Source organism: Ciconia boyciana, chromosome 2, assembly GCF_034638445.1.
Source record: "Ciconia boyciana chromosome 2, ASM3463844v1, whole genome shotgun sequence".
NCBI classification, from domain to species: Eukaryota; Metazoa; Chordata; class Aves; order Ciconiiformes; family Ciconiidae; genus Ciconia; species Ciconia boyciana.
The window spans coordinates 150,634,140-150,661,473 of record NC_132935.1 but is presented as its reverse complement, the minus strand read 5'-3'; the positions used below and the strand labels follow the sequence as shown (position 1 = coordinate 150,661,473).

The 27,334-nt window shown below is 45.8% G+C and overlaps 1 protein-coding gene across 1 annotated transcript; it reads left to right on the top strand.

Moving 5' to 3' along the window:
• Positions 1 to 14,786: 14,786 nt before the first annotated feature.
• PTCHD3 (patched domain containing 3) lies at positions 14,787 to 24,619 on the top strand. The gene is made up of 4 exons (XM_072854516.1): positions 14,787 to 15,762; positions 16,092 to 16,213; positions 18,040 to 18,185; positions 21,880 to 24,619. Exons 1-4 carry the CDS (start codon positions 15,031 to 15,033, stop codon positions 23,478 to 23,480), a joined length of 2,601 nt encoding a protein of 866 aa, XP_072710617.1. The 5' UTR covers positions 14,787 to 15,030; the 3' UTR covers positions 23,481 to 24,619.
• The last annotated feature ends 2,715 nt before the right edge of the window (positions 24,620 to 27,334 follow it).

The window sequence follows — 27,334 nt, the reverse complement described above, 5'->3', positions numbered from 1 at the left end:
AGTGAAATGGCATTTCATGGCATTTTATCTAGTGGAAGATTATTCCCAAAGGAACAAGATCTTACAGAAAGCCATAAGAAAAGTCTCGAGTCTCTGAGAAAACAGAATGGAGGATTTTCATCCATGTGTATTGCGAATCAATCCTTGCAGAGTTGGGAACAGCCTTTCTGAGGCAGTTTATGAACCAGTCCATTGCAATACCCACTGCAGGAACTAGGGCTAGGACTCCATTCCAAGTACTCACTGCAAAAAAATGTATCTACTCCCTTTCTGGTTTATTTATTGCATCAGGCTTTTTTACCTTCATCAGAAACTGTGGGCTTCATAATCGTTTTGACAGACAATAAAACAAGCAGAAAGTGTGAACACCAGCAGCATGCATCAAGATGCTGAGCACTGTTAGAAAATGGCCAACTCCATTCACTGAAACAATCTCCCAGGAACACTTAGAGTGCTCCAGCTCCCAGGGTGGGCTGCTGTATTTTCAAAACAAGGCGTGTTTGGAAATGGAGATATTCAGATGGAAGACTCCTTGACGATCTGTCTATAAGGAAGTTAATAGGCTGACACTAAAGTAAGAAGGTAAAGCACTATCTTCCTATGACACTAGTAAGACTGAGGGCTTGCCTGGCAGTAAGGAGGGTGCTGAACGCTGCCAGCTGGAAAGGGACACAGGACATTGGTGGTAGCATTAGCGCTAGTTCAGGTTTCAGGAAAGGATTTGCTGTGTTAGTTGTGCCAGTGTGGTGGGTTAACCTTGGCTGGCCTCCAGATGCCCACGAAGCTGCTTTCTCACTCCCTCTCCTCAGCAGGACAAGGAGCAAATAAGATGGAAAAACCTCATGGGTTGAGATAAAGGCAGTTTAATGGAAAAAATCAAACACCACACACAGAAGCAAAGCGAAGCAAAGGAGATTTATTCTCTATTTCCCACCAGCAAACAATGTCCAGCCACTTCCTGGGAAGCGGGGCCTCAGTATATGTAGCAGTTCCTTCAGAAGACAAACGTCTTAATAACGAATGCCCCCTCCCTTCTCCTTGCTCTTAGCTTTTATTGCTAAGCATGATGTCATATGGTGTGGAACACCCCTTTGGTCCTTTTGGGTCACCTATGTCCTGTTATCAGGACAGGTCACCTGTCCCACCTATGTCCCCTCCCAACCTCTTGCCTACCCCTAGCCTACTGGCCTCTGGAGGGAGGGTTGGAGAGAGATCCTTGACGCTGTATGAGCGCTACTCAGCACTAGCCAAAACATTGGTGAGTTATCAACATCATTCTAGCCACAAATGCAAAGCACAGCACTATATGGGCTACTATGAGGAAAGTTAACTCCATCCCAGCCAGACCCAGTACAGCCAGCCAAGATACTGTGGCCATAATATTAGCCTCTGGCTTTTCATTTTTTTCAACCCTTGGTACCTCACAAACACTGCTAATGCTTCTCCAGAGGCAAGAGCTGCTTCTTTCTCTCAGGATGGGCAAACCAGTGACATGACCAAGTCCAGAAAACTTCAGTATGAGAACTAGAATAAATGCTCAGGAACTGAGCTGATTGGAAATGGAATTTCTGTTGCATAGAAAATGTTTTTTGATAGTTTTCATCTGACCATCAGAGGAGAATTAAAGGCCTTTGTGAAGTCTGTTTTCTCCAGCAAAGTGACATGGCAATAGCCTTCTCCACAGGCAGCTGGGGCCTGTCCCACTGCCTCAGCCAGGGAGCAGGGCAGCCCAGGCAGCAGTGGGGGCAGCCCCAGCCCGGGCAGCAGGTATGGCCATGGGGATGGGGACAGGCCAAGGCCAAGCCAGGCCATCGGCCCACAGGTGGGGTCTGGACCCAGGTAAGGAGCCATGGCCAGGCACAGGCAGTTTCCACAGTCTGGGGGTGGGCCCTGGACACAGCCTCCACACAGCCGCTCTGGGAGCCTCTCCCTGCCTCCCCAGGAATGGGGTCACCCTCAGCTGTGCCATTGCGCTGTGTGCCTGAGGCCCCAGCAGCCAAAGCCCTGGCAGGGGGATGCGCTCAGGGCCCACACAGGCTCTTTCCTCATGGTTATCTCTCTCGCTCAAAATCTGTGCAAGGGCTAAGGTTTCAAACTGGAGGGGCTTTGGTGAAGCTCCTGGCCTTGCTGTCTCTGGGACTTATGCATACAGTAGAGTACAAATCACCTGGACAGCTTTTATTTAGTTGTCCATGTGACTTCCCATAGTAGGTGATGCAGGACATTTATGGCTGCTTCTTGATGTTAGCTTATCTTCAGCTCTTCTTTCTCACTATCACTGCGTGTCAGGTAACGAGTGGAAAAGGAACACATGTTTGCCTTACAACAGGAACTTTAGCTAATGTTAAAATATTAACTGTTTCGCACTTAGAGTGTTCCTGGGAGACCGTTATTTTACAAACATTTACAAAACCTCTCCATTCTCAGTGCACCACAGCGTACCTACACACAAAACAAAGTTGATACTGAAATATACCTAGAACATGTACTTCCTCTCTTAAAGAGAAAAGAAAACACATAGAACATCAGACAGAAATCCTTGATTTGAAGCACACAAATATCTGTTGCTACTTAATTAGCAGAAGGGTTTTAGGAGATGGGAGGCAGAAAATATGGGGGGAAAGGGACATAAAAACAAACATAAGATCAAACACAGATTTGTAAAGTGGCTTTGTACTTGATGTGGTTATTCTATCTGCTGATGTTCTGAGCTGAGCTGAAAATCCTGTGCTTGTGCCAAACACATCACCTACACATTGTAGCCAACAGCCAGTTACTATGAGAAGTTGTGACAGGAGACAGAGCTGCACCACAACAGTCCCAAGAGGATAAACTTACGCATATTAATTGAGGCTAAAAAGGAGCAGTGGGCACAAGAGACCCAGGAAGACTTTGGGTTTGAAATCCAGTACTACCTAGGGATCTTCCTTAACCTAAGTTTGAAAATAAATGCTCTAGAGGATAAGTTCAAACGGGGGTTCAACTCAGGATGACTTTCAAGTGCTCTCCAAGTTACAGGAATTCAAGAAGCTGAAATTCTCTACAGGTTTCTGGTATATTGTATATAAAGCAGGTTACCCAGGTAATGACATTTCTGCAAACATCCTGGCTCCCCCAAAAAGTTTAAATCCACATGTCAATAAAAATATATAGGCATAGGCACAGATAGAGCCATACAAGCAGAATTCCATGCGTCAATTTCGTTGCATCAGCAACAAAAGAAGATATTAGTCTGATACACACACCCATAATAAACAAACAGCAGGAGAGCCTGGATTGACCCGAGGAGAAAATTTCTCTAACATCCTGTTGGCACAGAAACACTGGTGCAGAAGGGCAACAATTACGTTGGTTGTGTGGTTGGCAGAAACGTTCCATCTCAGGGAAGTATAAAATTACCTGCCTGTAAATGAAACAGGGAGAAGTATGAAAGGTCATCCCTTACATTGATAACAGAATAAATGCTTACATTAGCTCCTTCAATATCTTTGTTGTGTATCTGAGGTCTGCTGAATCAACGCTTAGTTTGTGCTCAGATCAGTATTCTCTGATATGTAAGTATTCAAAAAAATAAGTGTTTCAAAAACCAAAAAAACGTACAAACAAAGCCCAAACGGACATTGGCTGATCAAAGCAAGAGTAAGAGAGAGGCACTGTACTTTCACTCTGGAGTTTTTCTCAATAAATAATGTGCATTTACAGTTCCTGAAGATCTTCAAGACACGACTGACCATTCTATAAGGAAGCTTATGAACATGTATGTAATAAAAAAGCAGCCTACAAAGATAACATACTCCTTATTAATAAGACACTGATTAAAGAGGGAAATTTTTTACAGTTCTCATGGAAGTAAGTTGTGAAATCATTTATACGCATTACGGAAAGTGAAATTTTATAAGGAAGTACAAGTACAAAAGTCAATTAGGTTCTTCAGTAGCCTCACGTTACATCGTACTCACAGCACTCCACGGTTTTAAAAGTATAATTTAGAGCGGTCCTCATGGAAAATCTCATGATTGTGAAATCACAGTGGAGATAGGAATTTTTCTTTATGTCAGCTTGAAAAGAAATATTCCTGGAGCTAAAGTAATAAACTCTGGCAGCTCACCTTGCCTTTCTGGTATCCTATACTGATAAACTGAAATTCTGTCCATCACTATAATGTACAATAGAAACAGCATATCACCCAGACAGTTAAAATACTTATGCAACTTCATTCTTCCTAAAAAAAACCCAGAAAACTCAAATGAACATAGAAATTCCTGAAGAGCCTCATACGGAGATGGCCTCAGAACATGCCTAACACATATTAACAGCTCAGAGACATCATGTAAGTCAGCGACAGCTTTTTGCACAACACAGCTGCCTCTGTGTTGATGTTGTCCCTTCCTACATAATGCCTAAGGTTACCATATTCACAGAAAATACCAGTCTCATCATCAAGCAGAGGAGCAGCAGCCACTCATCATGCCAGCGCTCAGCAGATGGCAATTTCACAGTCACTGTGCACTCCCAAAGCAAGGAAGAGCAGACCTTCAACATGAATAAACATCTGTTACTTCCAGGTCCTGGTGCCAGAATAACTTCTGGGTTTTCTTTGGAATCATATCTTCTAAGCAGATAAGCTGCCCTGGAGGAAACCAGGAATTCACCTCCCGTCTGGCTGCCCTCATCACCAGGCCACCCCCATTGTTCCTTTGTGTTTTCTCTACACACTGGCTAGTGAGCGCACAGAGGGCACACATCTCCCAACTGAGAGCCGACAGCTTGACAATTAGACCGCTTGCTTTGGATACAGGGGTTTGAAGCACTGTGTTTCCCACATCATCTGCAGTCATGTAACCTCAGGGCCACAGACTGTCACTGCCTAGCACAGGTAGCAAAGTCCTGTTGTTTCACCCAGGCATGCATGCAAACAGAGGCAGTAGCTAGGCAGCCCACAGCACTCCTGCTTCATCCAGATGAAGGGAAAGAATAGGATAGGATAGGATAGGATAGGATAGGATAGGATAGGATAGGAGACAACTTCCCTGTCATTGTCAGGTACTATGGTGGGCACTGTAAAGAGCAGGTTAGTCAAATTTCCTTCAGAAATGGCACAGGCATACCTGATGCTGCATTATGGTGGAAGGAATGGGATAAAAGACTTCTTGATGTCACTTTTTTTATTCCAGGGTCCAGTGCATCTCACACAATTGATATAGCACTTTCCATGGGCAGCCTGGATACAAGAAATGCTCCTCTGTCCTGGTGTTCCAAAGAGAGGGGCAGAAATAAGCCATCTCAGCTCTGACTGAGAATTTGAAAGTGCAAATATCCTCATCCTGGGAAAGGACAAGGACCAATAGTGACAAGTTGTATCAAGACAAATTCCAGTATTGTCATGGGCAAAAACTATTTACTCATTCAGGGAATTTCCATTAATGTAATTTATTTGCCAATTAACAATCTATTAATTGCAGATTATGGTATCAAAGGAGACTGAAAACAACCAACCGACCCTTAGGAAAAACACCCCTGCTTCCCTCCAGACACCTCTTCCCCCCCGCCCTTTTTGCTCTCCAGTCTGCTCACCACACAGTACGCTCAGCCCCTTTGGTGAGGCGGCGGGCAGCAGAGACTGGGGCCAGTACGTGCATGGTGGTTCCTTCGCCTGCAGCAGCTCCTTTCTGGTTGCACCTCTCAGCTCCTGCTCAAGCAGCCACTTGGCTCCAGCCCCTGCCCAGGCATGGTCTTTTCTCTTTCCTCCTTCCTGCTCCAGCCTGGTCATTTTTCCTCCTTCTCCTTCTGCTCTGGACTTGTTTCTCCTTTTGCTCAGTGTTTACCACCCTTACTTTAAGACATTTTCAGAGAGGTGCCACAGACTCCCCTGAAGATGGGCTCAGCCATGCCCTGTGGTGGGTCCATTGGAGCCAGCTGGAACTGGCTGTGACCCACTCATGGCAGCCCCTCACTTCTCCTCACAGACGCCACCCCTGCAGCCCCACTACCAAAACCTTGCCAAATCTGAGGGGGAAAAAAATCACGATGAAGGTAGTCAAACACTGTAACAGGTTGCCCAGAGGCTTTGGAGTCCGCACCCTTAGAGGTACTCCAAACTCAGCTGGACAAAGCCCTGAGCAACCTGGCCTAACACCCACGCCAGCCCTTCTCTGAGCAGGGCCCGGATGAGATGAATGCCAGAGGGCCTTTCCAACCCAATTCTGTGATTCTACAAAATTGTTTGAATCACTTCCAATCTCAGTAAATGTTTGGAAGACAAAGGAAGACAGAGACAGACCAGAACATGTTTGTCTTTGCATTACTGAGGACAGCCTACCCTTCAAAATAAATAATTATTCTACATTGAGTTTGTGAGCAAAAAAGACAGGCAAGCACAGCTAGAGCAAGAGATGGATCCTGTTCTAAGCAGAGGGAAATGGAGGCTGAGGCAAACTGAAAAAAGAGCTTTCAAACAAAAAAGGTTGTGAAGTAGAGAGTTTCACCAGCCAGGCATATGTTGTTTCTTAAATTCAAAGCACTGTGCAGAAAGTCCCACATGCTACAAACTGCATTTGCTCTCCCTACCCTGCTGTCTCTTCCGCTAGGAGCTGGTTCAGCCCTGGAGCCATCGTGACATTCAAGCCATGACCAAAGCCTTGTCTGCATCTGCAAGCCTTCCTGGGCTGTGTCTGAGGGAGATCTGGGTTGAATGCTCCTTCTTTCTCCTTGCTTGTTGCAGGGTACAAATGCCCCAGTGCTGGTTGGAGGGCCCCGCTGTGGAAGAGAGAAGGTTCTGGCACCTCGGTGTGAGGGTGGGGTTGAACCCAGGTCTCCTGCCCTCCTGGGAAATGGTCTGACCGTGGGTGCTGTGCAACAGGGAGGCAACTCAGCCACCTGAATGGGCCCTGCTTGTTTGTTTCTTTGTCGGTTGGTTTCTTACAGCTGCTCTTGACTGGTTTATGTGGGCCTGAAGTGGACGATGTACCTGTGTTAGGCACATTCTGACACCATCTAGAGATGAGGCCCTTGAGGATACTAGAAATGAATTGGTTGTATTTCTGAGTCCCCACAGATCTTGTTGAGAGGCGGGAATAGCACCAGCTGTCCCTCTCAGCTGTCTTCTTGGTATGTCAGGTATACGTCTGCTTTGCTTGTCACCATTTCATTAGCATTGGGAAACACAGAAATTTGGCACTGTGTATATTTACGTATGTGGCAATATTCCCGAACTGTAATTCACTGGAACCTCACTTTGAAATGTCCCTGGGCATTTCACAGCAAAGATGCTGGCAGTGCCTTGCATCCACATGATGAAATCACATCTGCATTTTGTTGTAGTCCTCATGAGGTGCTTGCAAGTTGTATTTGTCAGCTACACAAATTCACACAAAAATCAGATTTGATTACGGTTTCACTATCGAGAAAAAGATTACAGCCAACATACATCATAAGTCAGTTTAAACATCAAAGTTAAAAGATAGTGTTCTAACCAGAAACTTTGAATTCTCTTATTTCCTAGAATTCTCTTATTTTCTATCGCTTCATCTTTTAAAATGTCTCGATCCAAGTCCCACAGTTCTGCGCACACACACAGAGAATCATCATGACTTAGCATCCAGCCTCCAAGTTCCTTGTAACCAGCCCGGTGGGAAATGCAAACTATGTGAAGTATCCTTGAAGAGCCAATGCCCCTATTAATCACAGCACAAACCTAACAACCACCAACTGTATTATAAAAGGAAGAAAAAAACATTTTCTTTCTTTGCAAAGCCTGGCAACAAAAGGTTGCAGTATCACCTGTTGGTTTTTTTTAATCTACTAGCCTAGAAGAAAAAATTGCCCATTGAAAGGGAGATCTGTGCAGGGTACGCTGGGGCACAGCCGAAGTCAAACAGAACTGAGCTAGGGGATACTGAGGCAATAGGAGCCAAGAGGGAAATGCCAGTGAAATGCCTCAAAGCACACAAGGGGTGTTCTTCTATGAAGAAGACACAGATGACAGCCCAGCTGAAGTGCCTCTACACCAATGCACGCAGCATGGGCAGCAAGCAAGAGGAATTGGAAGCCATTGTACATCAGGAAAACTATGATATGGTTGCCATCACGGAAACGTGGTGGGATGACTCGCACAACTGGAGTGCGGCAATGGATGGCTATAAACTCTTCAGGAGGGATAGGCGAGGCAGGAGAGGTGGTGGGGTAGCCCTATACGTTAGGGAGTGTCTAGATAGTTTAGAGCTCGATGATGGTGATGATAGGGTGGAGTGTCTATGGGTAAGAATCAGGGGGAAGGCCAACAAGGCAGATATTGTGGTGGGAGTCTGTTACAGACCACCCAACTGGGATGAAGAGACTGACGAACTATTCTATAAGCAGCTGGGAGAAGCCTCATGATCGCTAGCCCTTGTTCTTGTGGGGGTCTTCAACCTGCCGGATGTCTGCTGGAAATACAATACAGCAGAGAGGAAACAGTCTAGGAGGTTCCTGGAGCGTGTGGCAGATAAATTCCTGACACAGCTGGTGAGTGAGCCAACTAGGGAAGGTGCCCCGCTGGACTTCTTGTTCATGAACAGAGAAGGACTTGTGAGCCATGTGATGGTTGGAGGCCGTCTTGGGCAGAGTGATCACGAAATGATAGAGTTTTTGATACATGGAGAAGCGGCGAGGGGGGTCAGCAAAACTACCACCTTAGACTTCCGGAGGGCAGACTTCGGCCTGTTTAGGAGACTGGTTGACAGAGTCCCCTGGGAGGCAGCCCTAATGGGCAAAGGAGTCCAGGAAGGCTGGGCATTCTTTAAGGAGGAAGTCCTAAAGGCACAAGAGCGGGCTGTCCCCAGGTGCCGAAAGACGAGCTGGCGGGGAAGAAGACCAGCCTGGCTGACTAGAGAGCTCTGGCTCAAACTCAGGAAAAAGAGGAGAGTCTATGACCTCTGGAAGAAGGGGCAGGCAACTCAGGAGGACTACAAAGGTGTAGCGAGGCTGTGCAGGGAGAAAATTAGAAGGGCCAAAGCTGAGCTAGAGCTCAATCTGGCTGCTGCTGTAAAAGACAACAAAAAATACTTCTTCAAATACATTAGAGGCAAAAGGAGAGCTAAGGAGAATCTCCAGCCCCTAGTAGACGGGGGAGGGAACACAGTGACCAAGGATGAGGAAAAGGCTGAGGTACTTAATGCCTTCTTTGCCTCAGTCTTTAATAGCAGGGCCAATAGTTCTCTGGGTACCCAGCCCCTGGAGTTGGAAGATAGGGACAGGGACCAGAATGGAGCCCCCATAATCCAGGGGGAAATGGTTAGTGACCTGCTGCACCACTTAGACACTCACAAGTCTATGGGGCCTGATGAGATCCACCTGAGAGTACTGAAGGAACTGGCAGATGTGCTCACCAAGCCCCTTTCCATCATTTACCAGCAGTCCTGGCTAACTGGGGAGGTCCCTGCTGACTGGAGATTAGCTAATGTAACGCCCATCTTCAAGAAGGGTTGGAAGAAGGACCCATGGAACTACAGGCCTGTCAGCCTGACCTCGGTACCAGGGAAGCTGATGGAGCAGATCATCCTGAGTGGTATCACACGGCATGTAGAGAATAACCAAGGGATCAAGCCCAGCCAGCATGGGTTCAGGAAAGGCAGGTCCTGCTTGACCAACCTGATCTCCTTCTATGACAAGGTGACCCGCCTAGTAGATGAGGGAAAGGCTGTGGATGTTGTCTATCTAGACTTCAGTAAAGCCTTTGACACGGTTTCCCACAGCATTCTCCTGGAGAAATTGGCTGCTCATGGCTTGGACGGGTGTACTCTTCGCTGGGTAAAGAACTGTCTGGATGGCCGGGCCCAAAGAGTGGTGGTGAAGAGAGTTTACTCCAGTTGGCGGCTGGTCACAAGCAGTGTTCCCCAGGGATCAGTTTTGGGGCCACTCCTGTTTAATATCTTTATCAATGATCTGGACGAAGGGATCGAGTGCACCCTCAGTAAGTTTGCAGATGACACCAAGTTGGGCGGGAGTATTGATCTGCTTGAGGGGAGGAAGGCTCTACAGAGGGACCTGGACAGGCTGGATCGATGGGCCGGGGTCAATTGTATGAGGTTTAACAAGGCTAAGTGCAAGGTCCTGCACTTGGGTCACAACAACCCCATGCAACGCTACAGGCTTGGGGAAGAGTGGCTGGAAAGCTGCCAGGCAGAAAAGGACCTGGGGGTGTTGGTTGACAGCTGCCTGAATATGAGCCAGCAGTGTGCCCAGGTGGCCAAGAAAGCCAACGGCATCCTGGCTTGTATCAAAAATAGTGTGGCCAGCAGGACTAGGGAAGAGATCGTGCCCCTGTACTCGGCACTGGTGAGGCTGCACCTCAAATACTGTGTTCAGTTTTGGGCCCCCCACTACAAGAGAGACATTGAGGTGCTGGAGTGTGTCCAGAGAAGGGCAACGAAGCTGGTGAAGGGTCTGGAGAACAAGTCTGATGAGGAGTGGCAGAGGGAACTGGGGTTGTTTAGCCTGGAGAAAAGGAGGCTGAGGGGAGACCTTATCGCTCTCTACCACTACCTGAAAGGAGGTTGTAGAGAAGTGGGGGTCGGTCTCTTCTCCCAGGTAACAAGTGATAGGACAAGAGGAAATGGCCTCAAGTTGCGCCAGGGGAGGTTTAGATTGGATATTAGGAAATTTTACTTCACTGAAAGGGTTATCAAGCATTGGAGCAGGCTGCCCAGGGAAGTGGTTGAGTCACCATCCCTGGAGGTATTTAAAAGATGTTTGGATGAGGTGCTTAGGGACATGGTATAGTGGTGGTCTTGGTAGTGTTAGGTTTACGGTTGGACTCGATGATCTTAAAGGTCTTTTCCAACCTATACGATTCTGTGATTCTGTGATTCTGTGCTCAGTTTCCTCTTTGTCTTGAGTAGTCTTAGATCCAGTAAACACAACATAACTGTCAGGAGAGAGTTTGTGCTTTCATCCACAAATACAGGAAAAGCATGACTTGCTGGGAGTCCTGTAGTCCAGTTCCTGGCCCTGCCCCAAGGAATATTTCAGATTTCATCCTATTAGAAGTTAATATAAAATGCATTAATAGGCCAAGGAACAAGGTCAAGAATCCAGATTCTTGGAGAGAAGACTGGCACGTACCTCCTGCTTGAAGACTACTCTGAATTGAGAGTTAGTGGAGCCATCTTCCCGCGCCATAAGTCAGACCCCCCCAAGCCTCAGAAACAGTTAACCTAAAGGCACCTACCTGTGCCCAATGTACTGGGTACCCTGATTGGATAGCTCCTGCCACTAGGCCATTTCCTGCCTCCTGATCACTACCAGAGCTTGTCTCCAGCTCCTGAGGAGCCAGAAAGAAACTTCAGCAAATCATAGAATCACAGAATTATAGAATCATTTAGGTTGGAAAAGACCTTTAAGATCATCAAGTCCAACTGTTAATCTGACACTGCCAAGTCCACCACTAAACCATGTCCCTGAGCACCACGTCTGCACGTCTTTTAAGTACCTCCAGGGATGGTCACTCAACCACTTCCCTGGGCAGCCTGTTCCAATGCTTGACCACCCTTTCAGTGAAGTAAAATTTCCTAATATCCAATCTAAACCTCCCCTGGCGCAACTTGAGGCCATTTCCTCTCGTCCTATCACTTGTTACCTGGGAGAAGAGACCGACCCCCACCTCACTACAACCTCCTTTCAGGTAGTGGTAGAGAGTGATAAGGTCTCCCTTCAGCCTCCTTTTCTCCAGGCTAAACAACCCCAGTTCCCTCAGCCACTCCTCATCAGACTTGTGCTCCAGACCCTTCACCAGCTTCGTTGCCCTTCTCTGGACACACTCCAGCACCTCAATGTCTCTCTTGTAGTGAGGGGCCCAAAACTGAACACAGTGTTCGAGGTGCAGCCTCACCAGTGCCGAGTACAGGGGCACAATCACTTCCCTAGTCCTGCTGGCTACACTATTTCTCATACAAGCCAGGATGCTATTGGCCTTCTTGGCCACCTGGGCACAATGCCCGCTCACATTCAGCCGGCTGTTAACCAATACCCCCAGGTCCTTTTCTGCCAGGCAGCTTTCCAGCCACTCTTCCCCAAGCCTGTAATGTTGCATGGGGTTGTTGTGACCCAAGTGCAGGACCTTGCACTTAGCCTTGTTGAACCTCATACAATTGGCCTCGGCCCATCAATCCAGCCTGTCCAGATCCCTCTGTAGAGCCTTCCTGCCCTCAAGCAGATCAATACTCCCGCCCAACTTGGTGTCATCTGCAGACTTACTGAGGGTGCACTCGATCCCCTCATCCAGATCATTGATAAAGATATTAAACAGAATTGGCCCCAAAACTGAGCCCTGGGGAACACCGCTTGTGACCAGCTGCCTACTGGGAACACATAAATTCCTAGAGCCATGACAAGTGGTCGATTTTTATCTTCTATCTTGATGAGCCTAAAAAATTCAATAACCCTTTATAGCTGTTTTTTACAGTGAAAGCATTTAGCTGGACACGGTCTCTTCATGTCTGCTGCAATGTCAGTGGATCATCCACAACCTGGTCCACTGCCAGGTTATCCTAGAAGTCTTCTTGGTGTCTGGCTACGGGTATAGGTGTATCTCTGTAGTTTATTTGCAGACAGAGATCTGTTTTCCTCTGGAGTTATCTCCACATAAGAGAGGCTATCTTATGCAGCTGGGTAACTCTTTGATAAGAATTCATCAAGTGTCTACAGGACATCAAATAGCTTACCCCTTTTTTCTGAGGACAGATTCCTCCTATGTGAAGAGCTCTTACTCTAACTTGATGTAAATCCATTCAAGGAAACTGAGAACAGAACGTGGGAGAAGCTATCAGTTTGGAGTCAGATTCATTAAAAAACTTAGATTTCAACAAGTTAGGAGCTACAGGAAATAGCTTCTAAGTGCCTTTCTCCAACAGAGAAATTCAGAACTGACATACCTTCCTCAGAACACCTGTGCACAGAAAAGGGAATCACCAGGATCCAAGCTGCGCTAAATGCTGAGCACAGTGGGAGATCTGTAACACTGCTCAGAGCCTGGCTGGCTGTTTTATGCCCGTAGGTGGCAAGCCTGTCTCCTTAGGATGACAGAGAAGAAATTCCTACAACTTTTCTTTGCAAGTACTGGCAGGAGAGGAGGGGGTTGCTTCTTTCAAAGAAGGGCAAGAAGAAGTGCCTGTCTGTGTTGCATTAGCTAATTGGCTTGACACCTCTCCAGAAGTGTCACATCTGAGCTTAATGTGCTCCTCAGCCAGAGGGCATTCAAATCACTGTCACTTACCAGTGTCAAGAACACCAGGCTGCAGGGTATTTTTTGGACTTGGAAAGATGCTTTCTATCATTGTTACTGCACAAAGCTCTAGCGTACCACACTACGGCGATTTTTGTGGCTTGCCCATTGCAATCACTAAACCTTGTTTCAAAGTCTTACTTCTTCAGCTCTCGCTTCCCTACTTTGTAAACTTGTTTACCAAGACAGCAAACACCACAAGATGCACATCACCACTTTCTATGTTTTGCTCCCAGATGGAAGAATAATCCATAGCGATGAAGTAATGATCGCAGCAGATTTGGGGAAAACAGTAAAGAAAAAGAAGTCTAGGTTGCCTAATCGCTGGTACCAAGTGGGAGCTGCCTGCAGGCTCCTCTGTTACCTGGAGGCTGAGGTTATTCTGTGGGCAAAGGATTGCCATAGGGCCACACTGGGCATACAGCACAGCATAGGCTCACTGCTGTGCTCGATATGCAATGGTCTCCCACTCAGGATCACTACACCTTATCCCTCACTTTTTAATTTTGCAACCTCTTTCTTACAACATGGAAGCTACATATGGATTTAATATTGTAACATCAGTCTAATTGATTCCATTATATACCATGGAAGTCCCTTCCCTAGGCTTGTTCTCTGTTCACGTACCCAAGGATCACATTAATCCTGTTCACTACAGGCAGTTCAAGACACAAGATCCCAAACACAAACTCCAAAATTACTTGTAATCCCCACTATCCACTACGCATGAGCTTTCATGAGACAACTGTGCATGACACAGTCTTGCTACCAGCTGTGCTCTTTCCTCCTGCCATACCTCACTCTTCCCCTTGCAACAGGCCCAACACTCACCTGACTCCCCAGTGAGTTTGTTCAGCTCATTACACACACAGAAAGTCACTTTCTTTTTGCAGGATTACAGTGTTATGGTAAACAAGGGGCCAGGCAAGTGCCTGAGCAAGATTAAAGGGCGCAGTGAAGGCACCTGGCTGGAAGGACTCCCCACCAGTGCGAGCAAGTGGCTCCAACAGCCGTCAAACAACACGGTGTCAATGGCAGCAGAGAAAAGTGCCCGTGCCTCACGCTCTTCTATACAAAAGGGCTTTTGCTTCACTGCAGATCATTTTGCAGACCCTGGCTTTTGGCGTAGCTTCAGAGACAGCCATGGCAGCTGACTGGGGCAGGAACTGAGGCGCACAGGTAGGAGGTGGCAGATGGGAGAGTGGTTCGAAGCACCATCACCACAGCCTAAGAGAGGGCATCGCCGCCGCGCCCCACCGGCAGCTCGAGGAAAGGGGAGCAGGGCCGGGCCGGGCCGGGCTAGGCCGGGCCTGCAGCCTGCCCCGCGGGAGCCGGCCTGCACGGTGGCAGAACCGGGCTCCCGGCAGCCGCTCAGCACCACGGGCGCTGTAACAGCACGGAGGCCGCAGCGGGACAGGCTCCCCTCGGCGCGAAAGCCAGCGGGCGAGCCAGCGGCAGGGGCGGGGGCGGGGCGGGGCGGGAGCACGCGCCCGCCCATCGGAGACGCGAGCCCGGGGCGCGGCGCGGCGCGGGAAGTCTCCTGTCCCCGCCTGCCGGTCCCGGTGGGGCGGTGGAAGCCCCGGTGAGTCACAGCGAGGGAGGGATGGCCCTGGCCGCGCCGCTGAGGAACGCTCATTCCCTCCCCAGCCCCAGGGGGGAGAAGGCGGCTCACCTGCCGCGCAGCACAGCAAGAGGCTACGCCGCCGGGCCCCGGCGTGAGGTGCGCCCGCGGCGGAGGAGCTGCCGCCGGCAGCCGTGCCCCCGCCTCGCCCATGGAGGAGCCGCGGCGGCAGGCGAAGGGCTGCTCCTGCCGCAACACGGACTGCGTGGAGCGGCCGCTGAGGCGGCTCTTTGAAGGGCTGGGGAGCGGCGTGGCTGCCTGCCCCTGGCCCTTCGTGCTTGTGCCGCTGCTGCTGTCGGGCGGGCTGGGCGCCGGCTTCCTCTTCCTCCCGCAGCGGCAGGCGAACGACATCGAGGGACAGTTCACGCCGACGTCGGGGCCCGCCAAGGCCGAGCGCGACTTCGTGCGGCAGCACTTTCCCACCAACGACTCGGAGCGCTTCTCCGCCCAGCGGCTGCCCACCGAGGGCGCCTACGCCGCCCTCATCGCCGTGGCGGCGGGGGAGGGCTCGGTCCTTGCCTCGCCGGCGCGGCGCGACGTGCTGCAGCTGGACAGGACGGTGCGCGACCGCGGCTACGAGCGGCTCTGCGCCCGCACCGGCAGCGCCTGCGCCAGCCCCAACCCGCTGCTGCCGCTGCTGGGCGTTGCGGCGGCCGCCCTGGAGAACCTCACCTTCCCCGTCAGCGGCGGCATCTTCCTGGGCGCCGCGCTGGGCGGCGTGCTGACGGACGCCGGCGGGCGGGTGGTGTCGGCGCGGGCCCTGAAGCTGGTGTATTACCTGCAGGAGCACGGCCCTGCGGCAGCAGAGAGCCAGCGGTGGCTGGAAAGCTTCCTGCAGGAGATCCCGGCGGAGCTGGTGAAGTTGAACTTCACCTCCATTCAGGTAACACAGCGGTGGGTACAGGTGTGCGGGGGCCGCCGAGACCCGAAATGCCCGGGCTTCCCCATCGCCAGAAGGGAGATGGTGGACGAAGAAGGCGAGGGCCGGTCTGTAGGCTCAGCTGCAGCGCTCCGAGCAATGCTTCCAGTGCCTCATGCAGTGCACCATCCTTGGCCTCTGCTTGGTGCAGGCAGCACTTCTGGGGGTTGCGAGGGCCACGGAAATGCATTAGTGCCAACATGATGTTTAGCATTGCCTCTGTGTGTGCATAAAGACCAAGAAAAAGAGTAAGAAGTGCTTCATCTTTTCTTTCCTTGTTATTTTAACGGCAGGTGACTTACTTTACCTCGCTGTCCAGACAACAGGAGTTTGAAGGAAATACCAAGACTGTGATCCCACTCTTCTCCATAACATATTTCTTGACAATAACCTTTTCGATCGTCTCTTGCCTAAGGTAAAATGTCTTCTAAGCTATGGATCGATGAGGAGTTACCTCTTCTTTACCTTGCCTAAATTGGTTTCTGCTCTTGTAAAGTGAAGTCATTCTTGAAGCTGCAGACTTCATGTAATAATAGGCAATGTATTTCTCTGCTGATTCTCTCCTACTTGTGTATTTCCCAACTGCTTAAATGGGGTTCATGATAAGTATCAATACAAGCTGAATACAAGCTGAACTGAACAAGCATTCAGTTCAGACATGCACAGCCTGAATGCTAGTATCCATTCGTCTGTTCTTTGAAGCCATCAGTCATTTCTATAGTCCTCACCTCGTAAGAATCCTTTTTGTAGCTGATGGTTTTGGAACGATTTAAACAACTGAAACAAACCCCCACTCTTTATCTTTTTAAGAGGTCTGAGGTGCTGTAGCTTTGGCACTGAAAAACACTATGCCAAGGTAAATTGTGAAAGGGTTCTACTTTACCCTATGCAGGAAGGGGGCCAGAAGCATGATCTAGCCAGCCTGGCAGCAGCAGAATTCTGTACAAGCACTTCTGTTCAGTAAAACTTACCAGCTCAACTTGGCATACCCAGTGGAGACATTCACCGAAAAGATGCATAAAAGTCAAACAGAAAAGTCATCATATGGGGGGAGGGAAAGAATAAGTGGTGCTATTGCTAAGGTTATTCTACTACTTTCTTGCTTCATTCGTAGCTTCTATCCTCATCCTGCCCGCAAGATCCTAATTCTTTGTAAAGATCAGTTAAAAAAGGGAAGAAGCAGGGGAGGGAGGAGGAAGTATACTATGTTAACATCTGTTTGCACCTTTTTTCTGTCACCTGGTCAGTTAAGGTACAGATGAATGAGCACTAGCTTCATAGGTTACTGCAAGTCTGGGAACGGCTTTAGGTATTCTGCTTGCTAGTAGAGTCTGAGCCTTACCTGCTGTCCACAAAGAATTAGCCTGCCCTTTGCGCTGGTGGAAGGTGAACCATTGTACATTTGACAACTGTATGGCAGTGTTTGTGTGCTGTGCTTGAGAAATAAAGTTCTACTTGGAGGGTGGGCTTACTGGTTTAGTGCTTGCATCAAGCATCGTGCTATACAATTTCTAGATATCAGCTGTCTCATGTCCAGTTGTTTGTGAGTGCAGACAGAGCAAGGACGGTGCCACCAACACACACTTCTTTCCTTGGAAGCAGGAGTTCTCTTAAAGTTCAGAAATGGTCTACAACCTGGAAAATATTACTGATCAGGCAAGAGGCTACTCTCTACGCCTGTCATTGTGGTGCTGTCAATAGCATCACATGCGAAGTGTCCCACTGGGAGCGTTTCACGGGGAATCCTTGAGCCAGCCCTCAGGAGCTTCTTGGCAAATGGCTGGTAGCCAATCTGTCTGCTGAGAAGGCTTCTGTACACAGCACTTACTGCCTGGAAGATGCTTCTATACTACACTGATATGCTACACCAAGAACCCGTGTAAAAGGAAAGAGCTTCTAAAAATTCATAATTTTTTGGGTCACCCTAAATCTAGCCTCTCACTGGTAGAACTTACGTATCTTCATTTTGGCAGCTCCCTTGTTATTGATGCAAAGATCAGTACACATCTTTACTCTTATATATATAACTGGCTAGCAGTAATAATGTATTTAGCACCTCATGTGTAAATTAATCTTGTCCAATGGTGACACCTGGGAGCTCTCCTGCAAATAGCAGCTTTCATCGAGTTCTCTCTACAGACAGGATACTGTCGGTATCTGTGCAGGATATTCACTTGTCATGCCAAACACCTTGGTGAAATATTTGACATGTAACTAAGATATTCCTTAAAATATTTTCAGACTGAGCTGTGTAAGAAATAATGTCTGGCTTGCATGCTGTGGAGTGGCTTCTGCCGGTTTAGCTGTATTAAGCAGCTTTGGATTGATGCTCTTCTGTGGAGTGCCGTTTGTGGTCACTGTAGCAAACGCACCATTTCTTATTCTAGGTAAGTAGAAAAAGCGAGCCAGATTCAGATACAAAGACTAAAGTGGAGTTAAAACAACCTGACGGTGTTACTCTTTTATGATACGAGCATCAGATCATACGCAGTTCTGTCCTGCAGTGAGGGGAGGAGACACTTGGAGGTGTAGCCTCCTCTGAGCTCGTACAGGCGGGTGAGCCACTCGGCTCAGCAAACCCACACTGGGACTGGAGCTGAGCTCTGGCAGAAGGGCAGCTTTTCCCAAAAAATGATGCCTGCTTTGAAAATTATAAATGAGAGGGTGGTAAGATTAGCACTTCTGGTATTGTTCGAGTGTCTCTGGTAATTTAGCCATGCTGATTAATCATTTAACTAGTGCTAATACTTGAGGTGAGCTCAACAGGGTTCTGTCACTATTCCTCTGTATTATCCCCTGCTGTTTTCTATAGGTGTACTATAAGCATTTACATACCTCATTAGCTTGGCATAAGTTTGTCTACCCCAAAACAGTTTGTTGTTAGTACAGTTCTATGGGACTGCTGAATTTGTCAGCAACTTAAGCAGGTGCAGAGGTCTTCCCCAAACCATCCACCTCTTGACCACCTCTTTTTGCAGTACAGTGAGAGCTCCCTACTTCTCTGTTGTTAGTCAGCCTCAGGGTAGATCAACAGCAGCACCATGGAACGTGTGTCCAGTGTGCAGCTCGTGCTACACTAGCACTGACTCAATCCAGTACCTGTATTATCTCCTGTAAATCCATCTCGTTTTGTTAAGATGTGAAATTTCCTCTGCAATATAATGACTATGTAGTAAACAGTCTCATTTAGCTATACAACTGAAGTGATGCACCATTCGTGCAAGCAGCTCCCCCCAAAAACGCAAGGAAGTTAGTATCCTTGCATCGCAGTTGCACAGACTGCTTGACAGCCAGCGCTGAACTTCCCAAATACCATTAGATAATGTTCCTGCAAATAAATTACTGCTTTTAAAATCCTTATCTGGTCTCCTATATGATGAATTCATGTGACATTTTCTTGGCCTTTGTCTCATACTGAGGAAAGCACATGGAGCTCCCTCGTTGACAGAGGCTCTGCATCGTAGTAGATGTCTAATGCAAATGCTCCTTAGGATATGCATAGTTTCTTTGTTTTCTGCATAATTCAAATGCATTTTGTATTTGCATTTGTTTGCTCATCAAATGCACAGGCTCTTAGTTTCACAAAGACCCTTTTGTATACCTGGAAAAGGGCTTAAGCCAGTCTCTTCAGATCTTTATAACTAACATGCAGACTTTTGTCTTCCTTGCATTAAAGCAAACAAATTACCAGTACATTAGACAAATTGTTTTTGAAGCCTGCCTGCTTTCTGGAAGCACTCTGGCTTGCCACCATCCAATATTACCTTTTGACTTACTGCTTATCTTGTTCCTGGTTTTTGGCTAATCTTCTGAGATCTAAGAGCCAGTCCCAAGCATTTAAAAGTCATAGGCCTGGTTAAAAATCATGAGTCTTCTAGAATAACAATTCTGTGCGTTTTCTTTTTTTGGTTTGTGGGTTTACATGGTTGGTTGTTTTTACGGTCTGTTCAGGTAACATTTTCAAACTTTCCTTCACAGTTACAAGGAACAGGCATAAGTGGGAGGGCTGAGCACTGAGATTGCTACTTAATCCCAGTATGCTGGAAGTGGCTTTTTTAAGAAAACCATCTCATCAAAATCATAGAAGGTGGGGCCTGGAGGGAGCCTCATGAGGTCACCCTCCCTGCTGCAAGGGCACTAACTAGACCACTCCTGCCAAAAGTTTTTAAGAACTTCTTGAGAATTAAACAGGAAACTGTTTCTAGTAGTTAATTATCTGAAGAACTTTTGAGGCTTCCCTGATATCTTTAAGTTGATTGTTCCTTGTTCTTCCACATACATGGAAGATAGTTGATTTTATTATTATTTTTTTAACAGTCCTTTATTCATTAGAGGACTGTTATTGTGCTGTCTGCCCATAGTGTTGAATATTCAAGTATGCAAACAGATTCATATCAAAGAGATGATACAGCCCCTGTCTGGTCCACCTTTTTTCTGGATACTATCCTGCTCAGTAGGGATAGCTGAACTTCACTTAGAGCAGCTTCTGATTTGCTGTATTTTTAAAGCCAGACATAGTAGGGTAACTCCAGGTTTGGTTTATCTAACTGTATCAGCTGTTATGTTCAGCTGTACCTGCTATGCAGAATGCAGTTTCTGGGAGGAGTTCAGGGAAGACAGCCAAAGGTAAAAGTACTTTCAGCCACCTGCCACTAATCTACCTGTGTTCTTGGACCAGCATCTATCCATATGTCTTTCCTGCTAATGGATTCTAGCCATCTTTTGCACATCACACTTTGCTCTTTTCTTATCTGTTTGTCATCTAGCTCACCATTTCCTGTCCTTCCTCCCTCCACCCAGATCTTTCTCTGCCACTTAACCAGTTATTCTCCATTTTATATTTGTGCAGTCCTTTTTTGTTTGTTTGTTTCTGGAGTGCTTTGTTCATTGACTTGCTGTAATTCTGAAAGCAATTAAATTAGTATTTCTACAGTTTATTTCTGCATTTATCAAACTTGCTGTGAATTGATCGTACCCCTTGAAGTGCTTGGAACTTCTCCCAGACGTCATTGGGAATTTAAATGTATTTTCTATTTTCTCAATTAAAACATCGACTAGCACTGTACTAGTGCTTTCCCTGAATGCCTTTGATCAAGACATCTACCCAGTTTTACAAATAATTCATCTTTGTGTGTTTACTGGCAATTGACTGTTCAGGCAGCAGACAATGATTTAATCTATTCTTTTATGCTTAGCTATATAATTTTTGCTTGCTTCTCTGTTCATGCAGTCTTGCTTCCCTTTTTTGTGTGATTCATTTTCAGGGAATAGAAGAGCCCTTAATACAGTAATATTGGCAAAATACTGAAAGGTCTGTGATTAAAATCTCGAGAGTTAGCAGAGCTAAGAGAGGCACATTGGCTCTTCCTTTTTGAACTTCGGCTCACTTTTGTGTCTTAGCAAAAACTCTAGCCCAGGACCCAGTCTTCCTGGCAGGGTTTCCCAGGACTCGGGTGGGTAATATATGCAGGCACATCAGTATAAATGTGAAGATAAATTAATAATAAATCATTAATAAATCCTCAAAGATAAAAGGGAGAGAAGGTAAGTGGAAAGCAAAGAGCATAAAAAAGCAAGCCACTGGAAGACTGGGATCACTGTTCTCCAATGTGGTAGCAACTGCTCTCCCTGTCTGCTGAACACAGAGCAAGAAATTCTTGGTCTAACTTGCTGCAGTGACAAAGAAGAGATTCCAGAGATAGTGGGGGATGCTTCTAGTGATAAGGATAGCTGAGCATCAGAATAGGTGATGTATTTAAATCTATGTAGTCACTGGATACCAGATACAACACACTTGTTACAGATGGACTAGGTGTGCTCAGTCCTTCAGCAGAGTAAGGTGAGGGATCAACAACCCATCAGGTCACCAGGCATTTCTGAAATGTAATAAATTCAGCTACACACAAAGGATCTGTTTTCCTGTACCTGTTTAACTTGCATCAGCACTAAAGCAATGTTAATAGCCTAACTTCCTTTTTCAAAATTTTATGCAGACTTAAATGTGATTCATTTTGTACTTTTATCGGGTGTTAGTGGAAGCTGCCATTTGCAATGCAGTGTTAACTTTTTCTCCTCCTGCAGGAGTTGGTGTTGATGACATGTTCATCATGATCGCTTCCTGGGAACAAAGTTCAAGAAAAAAAGGGAACTCTGATATTAAATCTCGGTTAGCTGAGACTTACTCAGAAGCAGCACTTTCTGTGACCATCACCACACTCACAGATGTTTTGGCCTTCTTCATTGGCACCTGGACTGCTTTTCCATCCGTGAGATCATTTTGCCTCTATACAGGCACTGCTTTTGTCTTCTGCTATATATATACCATGACCTTCTTTGGGGCAATTATTGTATTAAATCATAAAAGGGAGCAAGGAAACCGACACTGGCTAACTTGTATGCCTGTGGGAGTAGATAAAGATCAGGCTGAGGAGTCCTGCTTGTACAATGTCTGCTGTATAGGTAGCTGTTCTAGGCAGTCATCTCAGTCAGAAAGTGAACACCCAATGAGCATATTCTTTAAAAAGTATTATGGTCCTTTTTTTACAAATAAATGGATCAAGCTACTTGTGGTGTTGCTGTACGGAGCATATTTGGGTGGCAGTATTTATGGATGTACTCTGATCAGGGAAGGCATCGATCTTCGAAATCTGGCAAGTGATGACTCTTACATTATTCCATACTATGATGACGATAACAAATACTTCTCAGTGTATGGACCCAGGGTCATGGTTGTCATTACTGAAAGTGTAGATTACTGGAATGAGACTGTTCGTCTTGGCATTGAGAACTGCACGCAGAATTTAGAGAGTGTTTCCTATGTAGATAAGAACTTCTCAGAGTCATGGCTGAGAGTATACACAAAATTTGCCGAAAATAGTATGATAAATATAAGCAATAAGACTCTTTTCATTAAAAACTTACATAGACTGTTCAAAATTGTTCCCCGTTTTGAGTGGGACATTAACAAGACTCAGGATAAAATAGAAGCTTCACGTTTCTTCATCCAGACAGTGAACGTGACCTCAGCTGTTGATGAGAAGAATCTTCTCAATCAGTTAAGAGAGACAGCCAAGCAGTGCAGTATTCAATTAATGGTGTACCACCCAGCATTCATCTACTACGATCAGTACCTGGTAATAGTGCAGAACACTGTTCAGAACGTTGTCATTGCTGCCGGGGCAATGCTCGTTGTATCCCTTTTGCTTATTCCCAACCCATTGTGTTGCTTGTGGGTCACTTTTGCTATAGCTTCTGTTATAGCTGGTGTTGCTGGTTTCATGACATTTTGGAGCGTCAGTCTAGATTCCATATCCATGATCAACCTTGTCATTTGTATAGGGTTTTCAGTAGATTTTTCTGCTCATATTTCCTATGTCTTTGTTACAAGTGGAGAGTCATCAGCCAATAAAAGGGCAATCGAAGCTCTGTCCCTGCTAGGTTACCCAGTATTACAAGGTGCAATTTCTACTATATTAGGAGTAGTTGTCCTGGCTGCAGCAAAAGCCTACATCTTTAGGACATTTTTCAAGATCATGTTCCTTGTTATTTTGTTTGGGGGTCTTCATGGTCTTGTTTTTATTCCTGTGTTTTTAACCTTTTTTGGAAACTTTGGCAGATCACCCCACAATACCAAATCTAAAGAGCTAGAGCTTCAGTTTAAAAATGATAAAGATTGTCCGTGACTAAGTTAAATGTAATATATATTTATTATATGTAGATTAAAATGCAGTGACTTTCAGGGAGTATAAGACATTAAGAAAATGAAGGACAGAAAAATACAACAGAGAAGCAAAGGCTTCGGAAAAGCCAGGCAAGAAAAATAACAGAAGTGAAAATGCTCAGAATGGATTTGCATTTCTCATTTTTATGTGTGCTTGACTAACGCTTCAGTGGTATTAGTCCTTTTTTTGTGACTTGTTTACTGAATGTATTAAAATTATTATAAACACTGACCACTGCATCAGCTTAATGGTCTATGTTATGGGTTTGTCAGGCAATGTACACAGGAGGGAAGAATAAAACACTGGTTTGCATTTCCTGCCTGTTTACATTGATGCTGTAACTCAGCCCAACACTGAGCCTGAAGCCAGTTTTGCCCCAAGAGGCTCAAACCTGGAGATTTTACAGCAAGATTACAAGAGGTGAGAACTGCCTCAGACTGCAATGATTCATAAGCCTTCAGGAGACAAAGTCTGCTTAGGCTTCTAATGCAGCACGCGAAACCCTTCAGGAAGACAAACTGACCCACATTCTCTATTCAAATCCTTCTTTTCTTGGTGTCCCATTTTTTCCACTAAGATTAAACATCATGTAGCTTTAAGATCGTGTGTAGCTTCTTTTGGCTGCAGGTTGCAAAGGGATATGCTGTAGGTGATTGAACTTGTGTGGACCTCCTGGGTAACCACCATCGAAGACATGCCGTGGCACAACAGGGCAAGGATTCACTAGAGGGCACCACACCCTGATTCAGGACAAAGTGAAAAAGCAACTCAGGTTTAAGCTGTTAGTCCTAAAACTATAAACCCATAGATTCTGTTGGGTTCATCAGTGACAACGCATCCTGGGACACGTCGATAGAACAGAGGAGCTTTCACTGAATAAGAGCTAAGAATCTATGAGGTGGTCTTTTCACCTGTAGGGACAAGACACTGGATGAAAAACAGTACATAATTTGTTGCCAATTTAATGACCTACCTGTTGGAAATCAAATGAATTATGGTAACTGATGTTTGTAATTTTGGAAAAGTTGGTCTAGGAGTTATTAAACCATTCAGTCCAAATCTGCAGCTGTGGAGTGTTTCTTCTGAGAGATGCAGCAAGGGTGACAAAGCCAGTATCTGCCTCTGTTCCGTGTGGATTTCTGCCCAGTTGCATGAGACCCAGTAGAGAGGGCAGAATCCTTCTATTTCCTTCATGATGTCTCTGTTTATGGGGTCAATAGACTGGAAGACAAGCCACTCAGAAATTACTAGTCAACTCCCAGGACAAAGTTCTGATACTAATTTTCAGAGCAGGGAATCATAATCTACAGCCATTAAATTAATTTCAATTTAGAGCTACTATGAAAGCTACATAACAAAGCTCAAGATAAATCACTGACAGCCAAGAAGAAATTGTGCAACCAGTTACTCAATATTGACTGAATCTGGAATACAACAAAAGCATTTATCAAAGAACACTAGAAATGCTCTGTCCAACAGCTGTTATTAACCAAGTTACCACAAAAAAGGAAATTAAAATCAAACCCCAAAACTTCTCAAAAAATTTTGATTCTGTGCACACCCTCTCAAGTTGGGGGGCGTCAGTGCCAGAGACCACATGGAGTTTATCTGAACCTTTGCTATGAATATATGAATATGTTAGTTACTCAGATACTACAGCGATGGATGATAATAGAACCTTTAGAGAGATGCTCTGAAGAGTAACAGCTACAGTCATCATTAAGACACATCATATATCCCTTTGTAAAAGCACAATGAAATCAAGCACGAAGCTGTTTTTTGGAGGAGTACTTAACGTGCATAAAAACAGAACTGCACTTCACAGCCGATGCATCTTTTCATACCTACTTTTATCCCTAGGTCCTAAAGCAACAGGCTTTTTTTGCTTTGTGAAGATTAAAACAGAGCAAAACTACCAATTGCCCTACCACCCACCTCTCTACCCATGACAGCCTGAGAATTCTTATATGAAATTCTTTGCAAAAGGTGTCCTGAACTTTCCTGCAAATGTCTGTCTCCAAAGAATGTTACATTTCCTTCTCATTCCAGTTTTTCTGTGGAACCTTCCTACCTGGAAAGATACTCAAACCAAATCTGGGTGTGTTGTTTCATTACTAAGGCAGCTGAATATTCTACTGTGAAAGGAGCTCTGTAATAATGGGTAAATGTTTATTAAAAAAAGTTACAGGTCTTGCAACACTCCAGAGTTGAAGAGCAAGTTTTGTTTGTAGAAAGAAAAGCAGTTCTTGAAATAGTAGTCAAAGAATGAAAATCAGTATCAATCTTCGAAAAAATCTGCTCCTGAGGTGGAAGTCAAAACCCAGTGCTACTACAACCTGTATGGTACATTAATGCATCTCAGTATTACAGCCAGCAGCATTAAACTTCCAGGACAGGGCACTAACCACAAAGCTAGATTTAAGAAAAACAAAACCAAAAAAACTCCAACCCTACGCACCAGTCTCCTCACTTCTCCCATTAAATGTTTCAATGTCCATATTAGTGCTTTTATTATGGCAAATGATACAGCCATTTCTGCACTGATGAAGCTGCCAAAGGAGCAGATGATGCACTCACATTGGCGAACACCAGAGGAAGGCATCTTAATAAATACTAGACAGAAGGAACTGGAGTCATGCTCTTGGAAAAACAATGCAAATCTACTTCTGAGGGAAGTAAAGGGGGTGGCCTGCTTAAAGTGAGTACTCTCACCTCTCGCCCTGTTCTTTGGCCATGTTTTAGAAGCAAAAATAGCTCTACTACTTGCTTCTAGGAAAGTTTTCTGAGCAGCTCAAGGGAGCAGATAGCTACCAATGGCTTGATTGCTCTATTTTCACAGTCAGTTTAAGGGATCAAGATTTAGAAAACTTGTGACATTTCAGCTGACTCAGGTCATCATACAGTAGGAAGCAGCCAGAAAGAGCAGGCCACATCTTTCCCTGGAAGTTTGCATTTTCTTTGTATTAAGCTTGATGGCAGAATTCTGGCATAAGTCAGCCTTGGAAATGCAGAAAATTCAGAATCATGCCCAAGTTTGAAGTTCTTAGTTTATGTGCCACCATGCTTGTGACCAGTTTAGAGCTATTTAAAAAGCAGTTAGTCCATCAAAGCACCTAGCTCTGCCCTGTTTTCAACAACATGAGGCTGTGTACTTAAAGAGAACTTGGGTTATTCTCACCATCTGACTGATGTTGGGAAGCTGCCTTTGTGGTCTCCTACCTCTGTCCAATGATTATGTGAGGAGGAATTTCAGCTCCTAGATGCACCCGGGAACACCAGAGGTCAAACCCAATGCCTAAACAGACAAGTTTCTTTGAAACCCCCAGATACCGCACACATGCAACCATGTAGGTATGACAGTAAACTCTTCAATAACACTTCTGCTGTTAAGTTGGCCAGAAAGCAAAGATTACACTTGATGGCTAATATCTAACAATCATCTTTCATGACCCAATGAGATACCACCTTTTTTTTGAGACTGTGCTCACTTCCTGGCATATAGCAAGAGGCTTTTGAATGAGAAAAGTAAGATAGACCTCAAGGACTTACCCCCCAAACCAGTGACTTCAAAAGTGAAAAGTTTTTTGCTTTTGTTTCTCCATGCAGATTCATATTATTGAGCTGGAAAAATTCCCATCCAAGTCCCACTACTGAAGCAGCAATTGAAAAAAGGTCTGAATTTCTAGGGAGAACATTCCCTAGAAATCTAATCTAATTAGAAAGAGTGCAATTTTGCCATCATTCTAAAATTTATTTACAAGTTTAAATGTTTTATACACCTCAATTTACATAGTAGGGAACTTGGTATTACATTT